At 35.7% G+C, this 21,867-nt stretch overlaps 1 protein-coding gene across 1 annotated transcript; it reads right to left on the reverse strand.

Moving 5' to 3' along the window:
• Nucleotides 1-19,954: 19,954 nt before the first annotated feature.
• Nucleotides 19,955-21,080, reverse strand: LOC306642833 (cyclin-dependent kinase 1-like). The gene has a single exon (XM_079108626.1). It carries the CDS (start codon nucleotides 21,050-21,052, stop codon nucleotides 20,489-20,491), a length of 564 nt encoding a protein of 187 aa, XP_078964752.1. The 5' UTR covers nucleotides 21,053-21,080; the 3' UTR covers nucleotides 19,955-20,488.
• Nucleotides 21,081-21,867: the final 787 nt, after the last annotated feature.

The following is a 21,867-nucleotide window of genomic DNA, read 5'->3' on the forward strand; positions in this document are numbered from 1 at the left end:
CCCTACCAAACTCATTCTATGAAGCTAATATCACCCTCATACCCAAACCAGACAAAGATACATCAAGGAAAGAAAATTTTAGACCAATATCTTTGATGACTGTAGATGCAAAAATCCCTAACAAAATCATGGCAAACCTCATCCAAAAACATATTAAGAAGATAGTGCACCATGATCAAGTCGGGTTCATCCAAGGAATGCAAAGTTGGTTCAACATCTGGAAATCAATAAATGTAATTCATCACATCAATAGACTTAAGGTTAAGAATCACACGATTATTTCAATAGATGCAGAAAAAGCGTTTGATAAGATACAGCACCCCTTCTTGTTCAAAACACTAGAAAAAAATAGGGATAGTAGAAACATACCTCAACATTGCAAAGTCAAGCTAGGCTAAACGCACAGCCAACATTATTCTTAAGGGAGAAAAACTGAAAACATTCCCTTTAAAAGCTGGAACAAGACAGGGATGTCCTCTTTCACCACTTCTATTCAACATCGTCCTTGAAATACTAGCCAGAGCAATTAGACAGACTAAAGAAATTAAAGGGATACGAATAGGAAAAGAGGAACTCAAGCTATCACTATTTGCTGATAACATGATTCTATATTTAGAGGATCCAAAAACTCCACCAGAAAACTTCTAGACCTCATAAATGAATTCAGAAAAATAGCTGAATATAAAATCAACATGCATAAATATAAAGCATTTTTATACATAAGCAATGAAACATCTGAAAGGGAAATGAGTAAAACAACTCCATTTGCAATAGCCTCAAAAAAAAAAAAAAAAAAAAAAAAAAAAAACCCTTGGGAATCAATCTAACCAAAGAGGTGAAAGATCTCTACAATGAAAACTACAGAGCATTAAAGAACTAAATGGAAGTAGACCTTAGAAGATGGAAAGATCTCCCATGTTCTTGGATAGGTAGAATTAATATTATCAAAATGGCCATACTTCCAAAGGTGCTATACAAATGTAATGCAATTCCAATTAAAATCCCTATGACCTTTCTCATAGGAACAGAAAAAGCAATCAAACTCATTTTGTAATCAACATTAATCAACTCATGAAGTAGAAACCCTCATGACCTTTGGCCCCACCTCCCAACTTCATTGCATTGAGGATTACAATTCCAAAACATGAACTTTTGAGGTACACAGGTAGATCAAAGTAGATTGGAACCTGTACCTTAGCTCTTCTGGATCTCCAGCTCTCTGGTTCCATTACAGAAGTGCATAACAAATTCCATATAAATATATATGCATTCTACTTTTGATGTGTGCTCACACTGTTTTTAGGTCTTGGCTATTTTAAATTCCCCTGTTTTGATCATTCTTAGACATACACCTTGATACACATTTGCATTTATTTTTCTTGAGTGTGTATGTAGGAGTGAAATTATTGGCTCATGGGATAAAGTGTTTTTTTAGGAGATAATATCAAACAATTTTCAAAGTCATTGTATTAATTTATCCTCACACACACATATAGAGATTTTTATAGACATCATCTATTTTTATTTATCTATATACACATATGCATGTATGATGTGTTATATCACTTATTAGTTCATTTCTCTGTAGAACCAAGACTAATGCATATATGTAGTCTTTTCTTATCACCATGTTTCCTTCTGGATATAGCCCTGAGTCCTCCTGACGCTGCCGTTCAGATTCACTTTCCTGTGGTCTTTGATAGAAAGCAAGGCTATATTTTAAATATTCTTTTATTTATATACTCACTCAATAAACATGCCTTCAGTGTTTGATCTGTGCCCCATGTTTTGGTAGAGAGGAAAGATACAATCTTTTCCCTCTAGAAACTTGCATCTGGAGGGGAATCAGAGATGGGGACTGCAATAGAGTAGTGTTCTAGTGCTTCAGGGTTATAGAGAAAAGTAAAACAGCGAACACAGTTTGATGTGTTTCTCAGGGAGGGGAGAAACTCTGGAAACCTTGGCTTGCCCCCTCTGTTATGATGTATTTATGAGGTTTTCCGCAAAACTCATGTATACATAACACAAGAATTTTTCTGAGTTGAAATGATTGGGTTATGAGAGCCTTAACCTAATCAGTGGATTAATTCACTGATATGGATTAATTGGGCCTTAAGTATAGGTAGGTAGGGTGTAGCTGGAAAAGGTAGGTCACTGCAGGCATGCCTTTAGGGTTTATATTTTGTCCCTGGGGAGTGGAGCCCTCTCTCTACTTCCTGATTGCCATGTTCAGAGCTGCCTTCCTCCCCCACACTCTTTTGCCATGATGTTCTGTGTCACCCTAGGCTCAGATGAATGGAGTCAGCCATCTATGAACTGAACCTCTGAAAGCATGATCACCAAATAAATTTTTCTTCCTCTAATTGTTCTTGCCAGATCTTTTGTTTGGTCACAGCAATGAAAAAGTAGACTAAAATGCCCTCCCTGCCCTGTCCTTGCCACTTTACCCATTTTCCTTCTTCTATTCTCAATGATCTAAGTCAATCTTTGCTATCATGGTTTCTAAGTACTCCAACCTACATTATGCCAAATATCTAAATAGATATACTGTCCCTTATTGCTTCCCAGCTCTTGTTAATACAAAGTGGATACTTCCCAGGAAGCATTTCATTTTCCTTTTAGACAAGTGGATGCCCCAGGAAAACCCATGAGAAGTCTGTCCTCATTCTCATGTGGTGCTGATGATTCTAGTAAAATCCGGAACAGGGGCCTGACTTATTCCCTCTCTCTTATTTTACCACATCTGTAGTATTTTACCACATCTTGGAAAAAATAAACCATTTGTCTGTGACTAGTATGAAAATATTAATAAAATATGAGTTTCCTCATAGACATAGGAATTACAACAGTTTTCTATATCAGTATTATGAACAATTTCTCAAATACTATGGCAAGTCAGTGAAACATGAGATCATTTGTCAGAACAAAGTGACTCCAGTTAGAATAGACCCACCCCTGGCAAGAAAAGGCTACATCTTAAGTCCTCAGATGCTTTTTCTATGAACTTCTGGGCACTGATCAGCAAGATACACAGAATTTTCTTGGGTGCAGATAGAAAACCTAAAGGCTTCTATGAGTACGATTTGTCCCTTTGGGCAATCACAGTATAACAGTTACTTCTCGTAGTGTGGGAAACAATGGGCTAATTAACAGAGCTTTTCTAGCAAGGTCATCACCAAGTACCAAGCTATTCTTAATTATTCATTTTTACCTTCAGGGAAGACTGTTCTCTTGAGTAAGTTGGGCTGTATCATCTTGACTACTCCAGTTTCCACAGGCTGCCAATTTTCCCTACAGAACATGTACTCAGCTACATCTTTCCTCTCCTCCCCAGTCCCAGGTCTCCATGTACCTTCTGAGAAATAGTCCTGGGAACTAAGCCCAAAGTTCTACCCACTTTCAGCACTTCCCTAACTGGTTCTGAATATAGTCATTTGAATATTACCCCTGAGGTGTGCCTGTAACTGTCATTCTAATTTCATTACAGGTTCCAAAGACCTCTCATATCAAAGCAGAGCACTGAATTGTGAACTTAAGGGAAGTCATGCAATTAAGAGAGAATTAGAAGTAGAAGAAGAGATTTAGAGATCCCAAAAGAAACATTTTTGTGCAGAGAATCAGTGACTTTAGCTTTCTTCAGTTCTTGAGTGATCCTGGGTGACATTAACAAAGATTTTGAGTTCATTTCATTTATCAGCTGTTTTTTTACTTTATTCCTACATGCAAAACTATGGCCCTGTCTTTAGCACAACTTTGTTCAGGATTGAATTTCTCTTTCAGTGAGGATCATGGAGAAGCTGTGAGCTCATTAAGCCAAAAAACATATGGCTCCTGCTACTTTGATAGTTTGAGCTATACAATTTCCCAGAATATAACCAGAGTTGGTTAATATTGTATTTTAACAAGTACTCAAAATAGACAATGAAGACTCTCCACAGGAGAAAGAAAACAATACAACTATATTCATTTGCACTGAGTGTGAATTGTAGGTGTCCCTTTGAGATATCAGTGAGAGTTAAAAGGTGTCTGTGCAACCTGCTCTCATACACTTATGGGTGTGTCCACTGATGCGAACCCTGTGGAGGGTTATTTGAAAGACTATCAGATAAAGAAATTCCATATGCCCTATTATGCAGCAATTTCACTGCCAGGAATTTATCATACACATAAGAGAATTCATTGTAGTACAGTTTTTAAGAGTATAAGTTTTGAAAAATTACCTATAGAAAATCACTGGTTTAAGCAGAGCACAGTGGCACATGCCTATAATCCCAGCAACTAGGGAGGCTAAGGCAAAAAGATGGTAAGTTTAAGGCCAGCCTCAGAAACCTAGGGAGATCCTGTTTCAAAATAAAAACTAAAAAGGGTTGGTGATGTAGCTCTGTATTAAAGCACCTCTGGGTTCAATACTCAGTACCAGAAAAAAAGAAAAGAAAAAACTGCTTTAAATAAAATATTTTTTTATCCACACAGGTTGTCACAGGAAAAAAAGGAGCTGAAAATCCAAAATCCAAACTGTAAGGTCGGATGTGGGTGGCCAAAAGAGTCAGACCAAAAGCAGCTGAACAAGGCTTAATAATACAGTGTTATGTAAGATAGAAGGAAAAGTAGAGAAAAAACTAAAGAGCCTACTTTCTCTTCAGTCCTAATTCCACAAGGAAGAGGTCACTATTGTTTACTGTTGATATTTGTATGTGGGTTTCTTCAGGGATTATCTATCTTCTTTATCACTGTGAAAGAATGAACATTTTTTTTAAGCTATTTTAAAGAGTGAACATTTTTAAGCTGTAAGCTGTTCTAAAGAATGAACATTTTTTTTTATCTCAACTCCCTAAGGTCTCCCGCCCATTGTCTTAACTCCCTGAGGTCACCCTCCCAGTGATGGGAGCAAAAGCCCCTAAAGCTGTTCCAGGAAATAGCCCCAAACAGAGGGTAAAAGAGTAAATTGGGCCAGATAACTAAATAGTGCTCAAACAGTAGGATTACCAGAAACTATTGACCAGAATCTTACGCCCTGTTGTAAAACATTGTAAAACATGTTGTATGTTATCAGACAACTCAGACCCCCTTTGGAATTTCCCGGCAGGTTTGTTCCCCCATTTTTCTTTTCTTTTCCTTTTTCTCCCTTTCATGTGCGACCCCTCCCGATGTGTGGTTTTCTGCCTTTATAAACTTGTAAGATTTTCTGCTAGGGACTCGACCCTTGCACTCCTGCGTGAGTCACGAGTCGGGTCCCAGCGCGCTGGAATAAACACCTCTTGCGGTTTGCATCAAGTGACGCCTCCTGTGGTTGATTGGGGTTGCCGTCGGTCCGAGGGATAGAGTCGGGGTCTCCTTTTTGGAGGTCCTTCAACTGCTTACCTAATTCTTTCACAATTTAAAACTTTTTCCCCCATCATTGTTTCCTTTTTAAAAATTTTAACTTGTTTTTTAACTGATACATGAAACATAAAATTATACATAAGTATGGGCACAATGCTAGTTTCAATACATTGAATAATAAAACTTTCCATACTTCATTCACTCTCCCTCTCTTCCAAAAAAGAGCCAAAGACATGGTACACAAAGGACAAATACATTCAAATTATTTAAAATAATATTTAAAATTGATTATAAAGAAGAAAACAAAGTAAATAAATGTGCCCACTCTTGAAATAAAATAAGAATTTAAAGACTGGTTCTAATGAATAAGGTGGGATCTCATCAACACTTCACTGGGGAGACTAAGATTTTCTTGGTTTATCATAAGGAACAACTAGGTATGCTTATCTTTATCTTTTCCATCAATAGAAATTGCCACATTGGGTATCAGATGACATTTCCACTGTTTAAAACTTGACTCCTGGGTTAATTAGGATCCAGAGAAAAGCTGGTTCCCGGGAACTAAAAACAGATTTTTTTGTTTGTTTGTTTGTTTTGTTTTTGTACCTGGGATTAAACCCACAACTACTTCACCACTGAACTATATCCTAAGCCCTTTTTTACTTTCTAGTTTGAGACAGGGTCTGTTTAAGTTACTTAGGGTCTCACTAAATTGTTGAGGCTGGCTTTGAACCTGTAATCCTTAAGCCTCAGTCTCCTGAGCTGTTGGGATTACAGGTGCGCAGCTCCACACCCAACTAAAAACAGAGGCAGGGTGTTCAGCCTCCTCCTCCTACTGAGAAACCCTTGTGCATCCACTCCTGAGGATCCATAGTGAAAACTAGGATCTGCAGCATAGCCATTCTGTTCCCTGAAACATCCTGGGGCTGGTTATTGAAGCAGATGTCATAATTTGACAGCTCAAATAAGTGCCAGATGGATGATCATTTTTAAGAAATGAACTAAAAACTCACCAAAAGTTGATTTTTTTCTTTCTTTAAAGAAAGAAGATAGTTTAACATTAATTAAAATTCATGGAAATGATGGCAAGAAAATTTTCAGAGAAAAAGATTTGAGTACCAACATATCATTTTTTGCACTGTTGCACCTTATTTTGCTGACCTAGGAATATTTTTATATTCTGCTTTTTTAAAAAATACAAGTTAAATTACATGAATGATTGGTTTTAATTTCTAAATAGAAGCAGAAATAAGTGAAAATAAATTTTAATAAGTAAAGAAAAAACATTAAATTTGAAGTTCAAATTCCTAATATTGTGTAGATAGATCATTGTTACTCATTTCTTTTTTGTTCCTTCTGTACTTTTTTCCAGTTTGGAAGGTAGTATTCACTGTGCCAAGAAAAGCTGCCTCAACCCAGAAAAAAAGTTATATATGTGAAGAAGAATATGGAATGAGTTGAAGCAGAGCAAGAACGGGATTTGCTATGCAAAAATATATCAAATGATTTATAATCCTACCAATGAGGATGCATGAAAAAATCATGGACCAGCTCAAACACTTGCCAGATATGGTAGAAAAGTTGTGAACTTTAAATTCATTCTGTGAACTTGGTATGTGCACCAAAATATTGCAATGGGGAGGGGGAACTGAAAAAATCATTAATATTTATAAAATGAAATAAAATTACAGCACCTCAAAGGTACAGAAGTACTTAGTAAATGGAGAAACTTTGTTGTAAAATCGCTTTTTTGTAAATGATTTACATCTATATTCCCACAGTCTGAAGATTCTTAGGTAAGTGGCAAGTTTATTGTTTAGCACATAAGCAGTTTCATGGTCGCTAATAGCATCGGTGAGGGCATCTTTTATTTTGATAACACCAAACACACCTTGTGCGAGGTTGATGTGCTGCAGTCTCAAAAGTTAGCCTCCTTCTCATCCGAGCCCTTTAGAAATTGAATTCTGTTCTTTGAAAACCAGCCAAAGCCTAGGGCGATCAATCCTCACAGAGTTCTGAAAAGGAGGATGGATCTGCTGGGTCAGCACCCACTATAATTCATTCTACTGGAACCCAGGACTGGCACAGCTGCTCAGGGTCAGAGTAGAGGTTAGTATTTCCAAAATGTGGCTTAAAGTTGGTTGGCACTCAGGGACACACTTTTCTCTGCTTCACAAGGGTTTTCGCCACTCCTATAGCTGCCCCTTCAGTTGCCCAGGCATGAGTTAATGTCTCAGGTGATCACTGTCATAAGTCAAGAGTAACTGCTCAGTTTTGTTTGCTGTCTTCCTGTGTTATCTGTGAGGGTTTCGTTCCAGGACCTCCGCGGATACCAAAATCCACGTATACTCAAATCCTTCACATAAAATATCTTAGTTTTGCATGTAACCTACATCCTCCTCTATACTTTCAATCTTCTCTAGAGTATTTATGCTAACTAATACATAGAAAATAATATGCAAGTAGTTTTTTATGTTATATTATTTGGGGAATAAAAACAAAAATGTGAATACATGTTCAATGCAGATAGAATTTTTTCCCTAATAATTGGGTTGAATACACAGACAGAGAACCCCTAGATATGGAGGACAAACTATATATTTTCAGAGGACTTTTTGTCTCAGAGTTAAAATATTATTAAATCCCAAAATAAATATGTATGCTTAGAAATTATCATCAAAATACTTTCCTACTATAATAATTTTAAAGTTAGTTATTGTTCATTTTTATTGTCTTTATAATTCAACTCATGGGTTGCTGGTTTTGTTGTTTCAGAATGTTTACAGCATAACTTAAATGATCTTGTAGTCAATCATTATGTTTATGAAAACTACATTGATCAGTATAAATACTTTTGATACATACATCTCACTTTTTAAATTTTTTTTTCTTTTTTTATTGTTAACAAATGGGGTACAACTTGTTTCTCTGGTTGTACATGAAGTAGAGGCATACCATTTGTGTAATCATACATTTACATATGGCAATGATGTTTGACTCATTCTGTTATTTTTCATCTCACCTTTTTTGATAAATAAAATATAAACTATGATCTTTTACTCCACACAGGTGTCTGAGAAGTTATTATATAATTCAATGATGTTGTCGCTTGACAAAACTAAAACAATTACCTGGTTGGCTCAATAAGACACGGCTCACCAGATAATTTATGATAACTGAAGCTCAGATATATAGATTTTTCAAAAGGATTTTGATGACAAAGTCAAACTTGCAAAAAGAAAAAAGTTGATAGTTTGTTTTGCAAGATAAGAATCTCCATCAGGGCAACAGAATCCTCTTGATAAAATCTCAACTAACATAAAACTGTGCTCCAATATCTCATTATAAAATATATTGCATAGTACTTGCTACCCAAAACGCAGCAGTCTATGGCTTTGGTTTATTATGACAAACGTCCCAGTTTATATAGAAGCATGTAATCTATAAAAGAACAAATATGCTTTTTAATAACCTGGGCAACTCTTTATTCTTTATTAATGTACCAGTTACACCATGTTAATATTAGGAATACTTTTAAATTTAGAAACCACCTTTTCTAATTTATTGCCTACATTTAATTTTCTAGAAGTCAATTTGGCAGATTAGACCATGCTGTCTAATTCATCTAATTCATTAGATGAATGCTATGGAGTGCTGTAGACATCTGTACCTTCCAGGAACCCCTGTAATTCCCTCAACAGGCAATCTAGATGTGTTGGACTGATTCAATCTTTGTCATGGATGCCATCCTGTGTTTTGCAAATTTTTAACAGAATCTTTGGCTTTTGCTTTCTAGATGCCTATAGCACCCTTGTGCTGTAATGGTGAGCCTAGAAGCATTGCAGACTTTGCTAATGTCCACCTCCACTGCCCTTAGGCTGAGGTTGAAGAGAGCAGCCTTATCAGTCCTTTCCAATTCAGAAAAACTCTGAATGGCTCCTACCTATACACCCTTACCCCTAGCTCCAGAGTCCCCTGTAGGACCAGCTGAGGCCTTTGGTATGAATGTCTCTGTCCACTTCTCCGTCTTTCTGATCTTCCGTCCTTCCTTCATTCCAGTATAGGTGTTTATCCCAAGGGCACAGGCCAATGCCAGTTAATCCCCATCTTAATGTGTGCTTCTCAGGGACTCAAATGTGCAGCAGATATTGTCTTTCATCAATTCAAAGAATCACAATTTTATCACATTTTATCATCAGTGTAATCACATTGTGCCTGAATCAATGACATGCTCTAAGATAACTGGTGGTTTCTTTTTCATTGTAAAGAAAATAACATAGTATTAAAACTAATCTCACCTTCGGCAGACTCATATAACAGAATTAAAATTAAAATTTTAGCATGAGAAAACAATACTTTAGCCTCAGTATATTAAGTTCTTCAGTATAAACATCATCATGTACAGGAGGAAGAGTTTAAGTTTCTGTTTTTCTCAGTTACTAATCATATTTTGGTATAGCAGTCATCTACTACTTGATATAATATATTTGTGTGTTAATAACAAACTCTACATGTATACTTATATGTTTATGTGTAAATCTGTAGTTAATAGATTATAAAGCTGATAGGCAAAGTTATATTATTTTTCTCCCATATCTATTTTCTCATTAATTTAACTTCTGAAAATATATATTTATAAGCGATCAAGTGTCCTCTCGTCCAAATTTTATTTAGATGTTCACACTTGTCTAGGTTGTGTTTTTTCTGCAACACAAGGTACCAGACCTCTGACAAGACCATCATGGCTCTATACTGCCATTTAATGCCCGAGGTGGAACTCCATTCTGCAGTAGTGTCGTGAGTATCATCTCTCTTCACTTTTAGAAGCCTACAGTGCATTAGATGCAGTTTAATTTAATTATAGAGTGTTGGCATGTCATTGCAGATGATATGACATAGAACAAGTGTTTACTTTTTTTCAAATCAATAAATTCTAATAGAATGTAGTTTTTCAGCATTTGAAATTATATTGAAAATGTATTTAATTATTTATTCAATATTGATAATATTCAATATTATTGAATTGTTTCCCCACCTAAAATTTTCAAGATATTTGAAAATTTCTTGAGCTAGAATAAAACATTAAATGTTATTATAATCTTTACAGGTCTAAGTCACTACATTTGATTTTAATTTTTTAATATGGGATTAAACCAGGGGCACTTCACCACTGTCTTTTTTTTTTTTTTTTTTTTTTGTTAAAATATTTTTTTAGTTGCATATGAGCACAATGCCTTTATTTCTTTTTATGTGGTGCTGAGGATCGAACCCAGTGCCTCACATGTGCTAGGCAAGTGGTCTACCACTGAGCCACAGCCCCAGCCCCCATCTCCAGTCTTTTAAAAAAATTTTTTGATACAGAGTTTAAATTGCTAGGGCTGATCTCAAACTTCCAATCCCTCAGCCTCCCATGTTGCTGGAATTATAGAGTGTGTGCTGCTGTGCCCAGCTACAAATGAATTTTTAAAGCAGTAATCATTCACAGAAAACACAAAGGTTTTAAGTATACAACATGTAAAATTTGGGTTACTTGATAAAGTTTCATGTTAAAGGGTCAAATAATTTCCAACATGAGGTTAATATTACAGTTTATCTAGAAATAAAGTTAATTACTAAAAGTTTAAAATATGATTTCAAAAATTCTGCTTTAGCAGTCACGTTATTGTATAAACACTTTCTTGTATATAAAAATTGTTACAAATAATCCTTCTACAATTTAGCTGGTAACTTAAAATGGACATATGAATGGTTATTAAACCAGATGATTTGTGGTATTCTGAAATATTTTGGCAGTCCAACTCTATCTAGGTACATGTAAAAATTCATCTTCCAAAGGAAACGAAAGATTTAAATCTCAGATTTAGGAATTTTTATTCACAAGGCAAAAGATGGATTTTTAATTCGGTATCTCATTTGATTCAGAGAAAGACAATTTAATCATTTTAGTCCAAATCAAACCATAAACATTATGTGATCTTATCAATTGATTAAAAACTGATACCAGGAGACAGTGCTTCATCATTTTCCTTCAGTCTGCAATTAAGGCACAATAATTCTTGCTACTGATGTTGATGTCATCACTACATCAACATGTAATGCCTCACCACTCTTCATAAAATCCTACCCATACCTGTCCTTGGGTCATATGGCACTATCAGTGACAACAAGAGCCAACTACTTTCAAAGCTGTTTTTATTTCTGCTGCAGGTGGTTCTTGTTAGCTTTGTGATATGGTAGTTTAATTGAACCATGCAATAGAATTCACTCCACTTAAAAAGTTTTCTCAGATATGCTGAAAAAGGGAAAAATGAAACAAAAAAGAAAATGGCATTTAAAAAGAAAGCAGACTTCCCTTAAAAAAAAAATCTGGGTTGGTTTGATGAGACCACCTTAAAAAAGTGAGCAAAATTGTCTTGGTAGATTACATTTTCACTCAGTGCCTTTTAAAATTGTTTTCAAAAATCCCTAACTAATCAGTATGCTTTTGTAAAGCTGCTAAATCTAGTGTCTTCATCAGTGCTATGAACTTTAAAAAGGAAAAACAAAAGTCAAAAATTTTTTTTTAATTTTTAAGACTTTAAACGAGTGCATTGAATCTTTTTCTTTCCTTTTTGTGCAAAAAAAAAAAAAAAAAAAAAAAAAAGGGAATTAGAAATCAACACGTCCTGTGTAATTCTTCTGTTATTTCTATTATTAAATGTAATTACAGTAGTTTGGAAATAGCTCTGCCACATTTGTTGATGTAACAAATAAAGAAGTGAATCTAAGCCTTTTTCCCAGAAGTGAGGGCAGACGGGAATGCAGGTCACAGGAAAGTTCAGACACACAGGCATTAGTAATTTTCCAAGGCCTGATTAGCATAAATTTTGACCAATAGCATTGATACTTTTCCAATATTTGTTTAGCATAAATTGGCTCATGAGCTATCTAAACCCCTAGACTAGTACATTTATGCCCAACCTGATATCAGATCCCCTCTTACCCTGCTGGAGCTGTTTCTCTTTTCTTCTCAAATCCTACTCTTTTCACTCCTGCCTTCCATTGTTGTTTATGGATTTCATTCTTCAAATCTGCAAGGGTAGAACCAGAAGGAAATTGGTAGTGAACTGCTAGAGTCTGCTGCAACTTTGGAGGATATAGTCCACCATTAAGAGTTCCAACATGCCACTGGTCACTAGAAGTGAAGAATCCAGCTTTGCTGGCTGTGACCCTCGAAGCTGATGCCCCCAGGAATCCCCTACCATGTTTAGCTGCTAACATTAAAATGGTCTTTCTCAGCGGGAGAGGCCCGCAACTTAGGCAGATCCTACCTGCCAGCAAAAGGCTAGTTTCATCTCAAACTCTGATTTCAGAAGGATATATAGCTTTATATGAAGGGATAGACTAATATACATTTGTCATTTTCTTTTTCACTAGTGGACCATTCTAAACCAGGCACTACAGCAATAAATGGTTTAAAAGAATTGCAGTTGGCATAAATCTAACAATTTAGATATCCACTCTTGTGATTTAGATTTAATAACCCACTACATCAAGACTTCACAAGTGAAAAGTAAAAATAAGCCTTGTGAACAGGAGAAAGTTAATGAATAAAAATATATTATTTAGTTGGCCTTTGCAATTTTCTATTTCTTTACTATTCCAATTTCTATTACTGTTATTTCATTGAACTCACAAAATGAAATGATACATGTATACTTAGAACTTCAGAAATTATAGTGGCTCTTCCTAGGAGTGGTGAAAGGGACATTTAGAACACAATTCATAAACTTTATCAGAAATAGGAACTTGAATTTCAAGTGTTTATCTTGACACTTCTTGCAAATTTGCTCAAGCTTCTTAAGTATTGAAGGGGATTCTTAATTCAAATCCACTTGGATGATAATTGCAAAATACTCAATGGATATTTCAAAGTCATTAAGACTGTTGAGGCTTTGTTTAATTCAGAAGGAGCAAACATAAACATAATAACATTTTCTTTAAGGACCTCAGAGAAATGATTGATTGAATCAAGTAAAAAGATACTGAAAGGTTTTCTAGAAAAGGAAGGAAAGGCTGGTCAAGATTTTCTAATGTGGAATAGTGATGAACTGTAACTACCTTTCAAGCCTGCCTGCAAATACAGAGTAATCGATGGCTTATTCAAATTCCAAAGACTGGATCCCCCTTCCAGGGAATCCTGTCCCTGAGAGGAAGTTCCACGCAGAGCTACCGGAACTGACTTGGGGCAGGTAACACCAGGGAAATAATTGTCACTAGCCATTCAGGAGTCTTCAAGAAAGGTGAAAAAAGGGTATTCCCATTGACCAACCCTTTACTTCTGTTTGGATTAAAGTCATGCAAACCTTTTGTGTTTATTTTTTGATTTTGGTATGGAACATAGAACACAGGGCCTCACTCCAGCTAAGCACTTGCTCTAACACTAAGCTGTGACATGGAATATTTTCCTATGTTTGAAAGCAGTCTGATCCATTGTTAAGTATAAGGAATGGGAAAACCTTTAAAATGTCAAATACCCATGTTCATATAAATTAAATAAAATATCTTTAATACTTAGGTGATATAACATAGATATAAAAGTGATTTGAATTTCTTGATAATACTTCTTACTCCCAATTTCAAGATACTCTATTTAATTTCAACCCTTTAAATAAAAAATCTTTTTATGACACAAGATCATAATTAAAATATCAGTTAAAAATAAATTTATTTTGGTTGAAAATAATGGGGAAATTGTCTATCATTTAAAATCATATATAAAAAAATTAACCTAAGAATGCTTAACAGACACATAGATCTTTGCACCTTCAATCTTAATGACTTACCAGATAAGGATTGTAGCAAATCTCCTGCTCTGTGGTGGAAACTTTATGGTCTATCTCCAATTCTGCAAACTATGTGTCCTTGCCCTTGTTTTTTAAATGAGACCAAGAGAACACACTGAGCAGCAAAAGGTCCTGCCTTTAGCTAGATGGATAGATAAACCAAAACAAATGGGAAAATCCATCTCCAAATTTAGATATAATCAAAAACATTTATTGAAACTGACATTACCCACCCCCCAACTTGCCCCCGAATACTCTATCACAGAGTTACATCCCAAACCTTCTTAATTTAAATTTTGAGACAGGGTCTCACTAAGTGGCCCAAACTATCCTAGAACCTGAAACTCTCCTATCTCAGGCTACTGAGTAGCTGAGATTACAGGTGGGTGCTACCATGCCTGCTTGAAACTGGCATTTTTGATAGAGATAAGTACAATGTTTCAGAGGCCATTATTAGCTCCTCTCATCTTTTTAAATGTACTTATTTTTTAAGAACTGAGGATTGAACTTAGGGGCTCTCTGCCATTGATCTACATTCACAGTCCATGTATGTGTGTGTGTATGTATGTTGAGACAGGATCTCCCTAACTGTCCAGACTAGCTTTGAACTTGAAATCATCCTGCTTCAGTTGCAAGAGTAGCTGGGACTACAGGTATGCCACACTGAGTCTGTGTCTCCTTTCATCTTAACATTTTAAATTGCGCAGAACATTATCTTGCCAGCCTTTGCACACCTTACCAGGATTTCTTAGTGTATCCTGGCTTTCTAGTGAGTAGAGACATGAGCACTGATTGGACTGGGTTGGTGACTTGCTGTATTGAGGAGATCGCAAAGATAAGAAGCACAAAGGAGGTGTCTCATGATTCATCTCAGACAGATTCTGAACCCCATTCATCTTTCAGAATGATTTTGTTGCTGTTGTTTAATAAGAACCGTAAGGTGGGAAAAGGAAAAATCCCCAACTTGAGATGGACAACCCAAGTGTTTTAAGTCAGATCAAACTGTGGGCATTTGTGAGGCCTGTCAGTCATGGCAGTCTTCTTACCTGAAGATTAAGTATAGCCTGTTATTGATATGCAACACATTATAGCAAAACTGATCTATTCAAATTCACCCCCCCGATAATGCATGTTATACATGCTTATGTTTCTAAGTCTATTTTTAAGTCTATAATTAAGTTTCTAATTATATTTCTCCTAAATTCAACTTTATTGCCACAAAATATTCATAGTTTAAAAAACTGTATTTCATTTATAATTCATATTCATTTTTAAAAGTATTTTCATCTTGCTTTTTTCTCCCCAATTCAGCTTGATTTTCCTGCTAGATAATTTTAGAAATTCAAATTTTTATTATATTTATCCTGCCTCATTTTATTTTCAGCTTTTATGTTTGTTTATATTCTCTTACCTAATTGTATTATGTTCTGACTTCTTAATTTGTATTCATGCTTTTACAGTTCATAATATTTTACTTTATGCTAAGTACTTAATTTTTGTAAGTCTGTTATGGACATACAAAAATAATGTGAATTCTTCATTAAAGGGAACTTCATTCTACATCTGCATTAAATTATGGCTTGTTAATTAAATAATTCAAATCCTCGGCATCATGTTTATTTTTCTTCTTCTTTGGTGAACTTCTGAAAAAGTGTATGCTTATATTTCATACTACAATTATTTTTATTTTTCTCAAGATCTATTTGGACTTCAGGAAGTATTTGAACTTTGTGTTTGATTACTTTATTATTTAGTGCATGACGCTTTTATATATCTTCTTTGTTGATTATGTCTCTTATTATTGCTTGTCTCACTTCTTTCTTCAAGTCAGTCCTCCTTCATAAAATATTAACATGTATACTATCTTTCCATTTCAAATGGTATATCTTTGTATTTGTCCATGTAATGTCAATAATATGTTGTCCATTTAGATGTGCATTCTTGTGAAGCGCATTTTACTGCATTGTGCTCTGCTTACAATTCTGATCAGAGTGTTCCAGTGTTAAGAAGGGAAGCATTGTTGATCCTTCCAGGCACCATGCACAATGAGTGAACATGACCTCAGCATCTGAGTTCTGCAGACACACTACTTCCTCCTTGCCTAGTGCTCCATAGCCCTCCCTGATATGATATTTCTGCACTGGAGCCAACCAACTAGAGACTAAATCTTCTGAAACTATGAGACAAATTAAATATCTTTCCTCCTTTAAGTTGTTCTCGCCAAGGATTTTGGTCACAGCAACGCAACACTAACATACCTCCTATGGTATGAAAAGAGACAAGGTAGCTCTACTGAGGGGAGCTGTAGGGACCTAACACGTGGTCTACAGGACTCTGTGACTCAGTAAGGAGATCAAGGTGAGTATTAACATTTGGGAAACATCAAGATTGATGTGCTATAAAAGTCATGGTAATAGATGAGATGAGCTGGTAGCATATGTGAAATTATAGGAAGTATGCATACTATGAAGCATACACAGGAAGAAAAGGCAGAATTTTATTGAATATCAACCTTTAGGGGCATCTCAAAGAAGGGAAACTAAGGAAGGTGCTCAAGGAGGGGACCATATAAATCATAGTATCACTGATGGGATATAGGAAGCTTAAAAGAAAACGATTTCCAGAAGGTAATAGCAGTATTAAATGGTGTGTGAAGGTAATCAAATAGTTTTAAAGTGTTCATTGGACTAAACATCAGAGAGACTGTGAATCATCTTGGATAGAGATGTTTTTTGTGAAATATAGCTGAGAAAAGATGGAAGAGTTCTGAGGTGTGAAAATGGTGAGAAACCAGAAATAATAACTAACTCAATTCTGAGGATCATGCCTGATCCCCTGTGGCAAGAAGTCTGCATTCCTCCGGGGCACCAAGGTTGGTTCCATAGTTTAGCTATTGTGGATTAAGCAGTTTTAAATATTGATGTGGCTGTGTCACTGTAGTATGCTGAATTTAACTCCTGCGGATATATCCTGAGAAGTGGTATAACCATGTCAAATGGGATTCCATTCCTATTTTGAGGGATCTCTATACTGCTTTCCAGGGTCATTGCACCAATTTGCAGTCCCACCAGCAATGTATGAGTGTATCCTTATCCCCACATTCTCACCAATATTTATTGTTACATGTATTCTTGGCAGTTGTCGTTGACTGGACTGAGGTGAAATCTCAGTGTGTTTGTTATGAATATGACAAAATTGATTCTGCTGTCATGTATCAATAAAAAGAAAAACAACAAAAATGAAGTCTGCATTCCTCAGTATGGACACAGTCCCCGGTTCCTGATCACCCCACCAAGTCTGAACAGAGGACACTGAGTGCCCTACCTTATTCACTTGCTGTCATGCATTTCTGCAACTGGATTCTCTTCCTGAAACACTTTCACCTTCCCTTTCCTTCCATAAGTCCAATTTGCCCGGGAAGGGTTGAACTTGTCCCACACCATTATTAGGATTGAAGGGAATTCATTTGATCTTTAATGAGATGAACAGAGTTTATTTTATTTTTTATGTTTTATAGCACTGTCCATAAGAGGGAATGATGTGTCGAATGCATTCTGAAAGTGTTATTTACTTTAAAATGTTTAAATTATTTTATTTGCCTAATATACATTTAATTGTTTAAGATCCACCTCCTCTTCAAAAGGCAAGATCTCTCACCTCCAAGAAATTCCCTTTAAGTAATTCCTAGCAGTGGCTGCTAATGTACTGTTGATGCTTTTGGAAGCCTGCAGTGGCACAGGGTAAATGAGCTCATTAGTCCCTGTCCCAGGGTCCTCACCCCAAAAGGGTCTACCTTTCCATTCCACTTCACTGACATATCTTGATTTCTGTTTGTTTCATAGCTAGAGCTCTGTTAAGACTGCAGCTCTTGGACACTCAAGAGGCTTAAGTCCACACAAATGACTTTGAGGTATGAAATGAGATTCTAAGAATAACATGAAAAAAAAAGACAGTATTTATACAAGTACAAAGATTAATATAATATACTATTTACCCAGAAAGAAAAGACTGATATTTTTACAATATTTGTTTCCATTTTTAATTAAAGAAATAAACAATCAATAATGAAGTTGAAATTCTTTTTATTCCCCTTCTTGGAGATATGAATGTAATCCACAATCTTCTAGTTCATAGTTTTATTTATTTTATATATACAATTGACCCTTCATTGATGACATAATTTGGAGGGCTGATTCACTGTCTCCCAGCCGTCAAAAATCTGAATACAGATTTTCACTCCTTGAAAAATGAACTAATGATACCCTGGTATTGACTGGAAGCCTTACTGATAACAATAACAGTTCATTAATATATACTTTTATGTCGTGTGTGTTCTATATAATGAAAAATATAAAAGAACTGGGATAGACCAATTTTCACAGTGATATACAATTTACTGGAGAGATGAACTGTCTGCATGGAATTAATTAGGCTCCCTTAGCATTTTGAATGAATACTCAGCTACTTGTAACAGTTGGGTTTTCTGTTATAGCAGCAGGAGGTGGCTACAACATTACAGTAGTACAGTATGTATACTTAACCTCATGCAATTATGATTTAATGCTATATCCTTATATTTGTCTACATTTCTCACTGTATACAGTCTATATTTGTGTGTGAGTCGTGATTAATTTTATTTTTTAAACAGATCTGTGTAGCGAATAATAAAATAGACTATTATCTACATACATATTATGTATTCATGACATCCCTAAATTTTCTTAATTTTTATTTTTTATATTGCAAGGTTATGCAGGTTGTCTGAGTTTTTTTCAAACTGTCACAAACATAAAACTTTTTTAAAAAAATCCATGTATGAGTGGACCATATATACAGATGTTCCTTCACTTATAAAAGGGTTAGGGTTATACCCAAACTATTATAAGTTGAAAGTATCCTAAACCAAAAATTTGCTGAATATACCTAACCTATAGAAACCACAGTTTAGCAACCCAGTACCCTGTAAAGGTTGGTCATCATAACATGGTAAGTAGGAGGTGTGGCTCATTTCCTCTGTCCACCAACTAAAGACAGAATTGTAGCTCAGGAAAAGATCATAACACTCACACCATCATAAGGTTGAAATATTATAAGTCAAAACATTGTAACTTGGGGACATGTGTATGTGGTACTGTGTGTACTGTTATGCAATATATTTTATTCCCCTGGCATGTATCAATGTTATGCTATATTATGCTATAATATTTTATAACCCTATATAGATCTCTGCTATTCATGACAGTCATGTTATATCTATCTCAAAAACAGAAACATTTCTTTCTGTACATTCTGTTTCTTTTTGAAAGACTCCGTTGCTAATCCCAGAAGGAATGTTGGAGAACTTCCTTTGATCATAACAGTAAAATAACTGGTCTCCTCACCATCTGTGGTCTGTATCTATAAGATGAAGCTTTCTACTTGGGTTAGTCAGCTTCCTTCTCAGGTGTTACAAAACACCTGAGATAAAGAGGAAATTTTTTAAAAATTTTATTTTTATTTATTTTTGTCCAGTTTCAGTTCATGGTTTCAGCTCATGTTTGTTTGACTCTATTGATTTGGTGTCATAGTGACAGAGTATACTAAGACATGAGTCCCTGGCAGAGGAGGCTTGTTAAACTCAATCACAGATAGAGAACAAAGAGGAAGAGAAAAAGGTAGGGGGTGAGGTCCCTGTATCCCCTTTAAGTGCATGCTCACAGTGATCTATCTTCCTTCCACTAGGCCACAGTTTTTTTTTTGTTTTTGTTTTTGTTTTTTGAAATCCATAGATTTTTATAGTTTTATTATAGTAACAAATAGTTGTCACAGTGAGATCTACACACATATACAGAATTATTACATTTAAATTCATATAGAACAATATTTACATTTTTAAGTTATACTTTTGAAAGTAGAAGATGAAGTACAGCTGAAGTTTTACAACAATAAGAAGAAAAATATACAGGACAAAAATAGAGTCAACCGTACAACTATCCATCCTCCATATAACGTGGATACTTTTTGTCAGAAAGCTACATCTTCTTAATCTGATTGTCCAAATCATCAAAATATGGATGATTCAGTGCAATTTTGCCAGAAATTCGTTTGGCGGGATCATAGACTAACATTTTTGAGAGCAAATCCAAGCCATTTTCATCTAAGTTGTTGACATGGGATGCCAGGCTTCCTGGTTTCCACTTGGGAAATGTATTCTTATAATCCTGTAAAGATTCCACTTCAGGCCACACTTCATTGTTGGGAGTGCCCAAAGCTCTGAAAATCCTGAAGAATTGATCAATTTCTGAATCTCCATGAAAAAGTGGTTTCTTGGTTGCCAATTCTGCAAATATGGTGCCTATACTCTAAATGTCAACTGGAATGGAGTAACGGGCTGACCCTAGCAATACTTCCAGAGATCTATACCAAAGTGTCACTATCTCATGTGTATATACCCTAATAGGTATTCCAAAAGCTCTGGCAAGGCCAAAATCAGCTAGTTTAATTGTTCCTTTGTCATCGATCAAGAGATTTTGAGGTTTTAAGTCTCTGTGAAGAACTCTTCTAGAGTGACGAAACACAATCCCCTGAAGGATTTGGTACAAATAACTCTTAACAAGTGAAGAATCCATGAACTGACCAGGAGGGATAGAATCCAAGTACTTCTTGAGATCCATGGAAAGGAATTCAAAAATGAGATATAACCTGGAATCCTGCATGAGCACATCTTGAAGGCTGAATATATTTGGATGACGAAGTTCTTTTAATAGAGAAATTTCCCAAATTGCAGTACTAGGAACCCCTACCTCTTCACTTTCTAGTCTGATTTTCTTCATGGTTACCACTTGACCTGTAGTTTTGTGTCTATCCTTATATACAACTCCATAAGTACCTTCTCCAATTTTCTCTATTTTGGAATAGTCTTCCATAGTTACTCAATACGTATGCTAGATCAGTTGTTCCAGTGACAGTGTTAATCTTCTCCTTTGCTTTTAACAGCCACACAAACACTCAAGACTCTGAAGAGTAGCACCCCAGATTATTGTCCCATGGCAGCCACGGCGGCAGCTACCCAGTCTGCAACTCCACACTCAAACTCCAAGTTCCAGCTTTGAAGCCAAGTGCTTAGGCCACAGTTTTTAAAAGTTCCACCAACTCCCAATAGCATTAAAAGCTGGGGCTCAAACATTCAACACATGGACTTGTAGGGGTACTTCCAAACATACCACCACTTTTGCTGTCTAGTCTTTATGGTACTACTTCTTTTTTACTTTTCAAGTTATTTAAACTCTGGAGAAGGTGAGTGATTTCTTTTCTATCTCTATTCATAGGATGTAATTCTTATTGCTGAAATTGAACCTCCAATTCTACACAGAACATCATCAAGGATCCCCAGAAACAATAATCCAGAATTTTGCTCTTTAAATTTTCCATCTTTTCCATTGTATGAATTACAAATACTATGAATGCTACAGAGTAGAGTGTGGTCCATGCTGATGGCAACTATTAGCAAAGGGAATATATTGGTGCTCAGTGCTCAAGAACAGGAGGGTTGAGCAGCCGGGGAGCAGAAGATGGACCTTACACTCAGCAGGGAAACAGCTCATGCAGAGATAGAAAGAAGGAAGGGGTGTGGGGAAAATATTCTCCATGAGAGTAGAGTGAAATGAAGATAGAACCAAATTTTGGACAAAATTTCTACACAAAGATCCTCAAGCCTTGGTATCTTAAAGTGAGCAAAAGA

The sequence above is a fragment of the Sciurus vulgaris genome (assembly GCF_902686455.1).
Source record: "Sciurus vulgaris genome assembly, chromosome: 13".
Classification (NCBI taxonomy): Eukaryota; Metazoa; Chordata; class Mammalia; order Rodentia; family Sciuridae; genus Sciurus; species Sciurus vulgaris.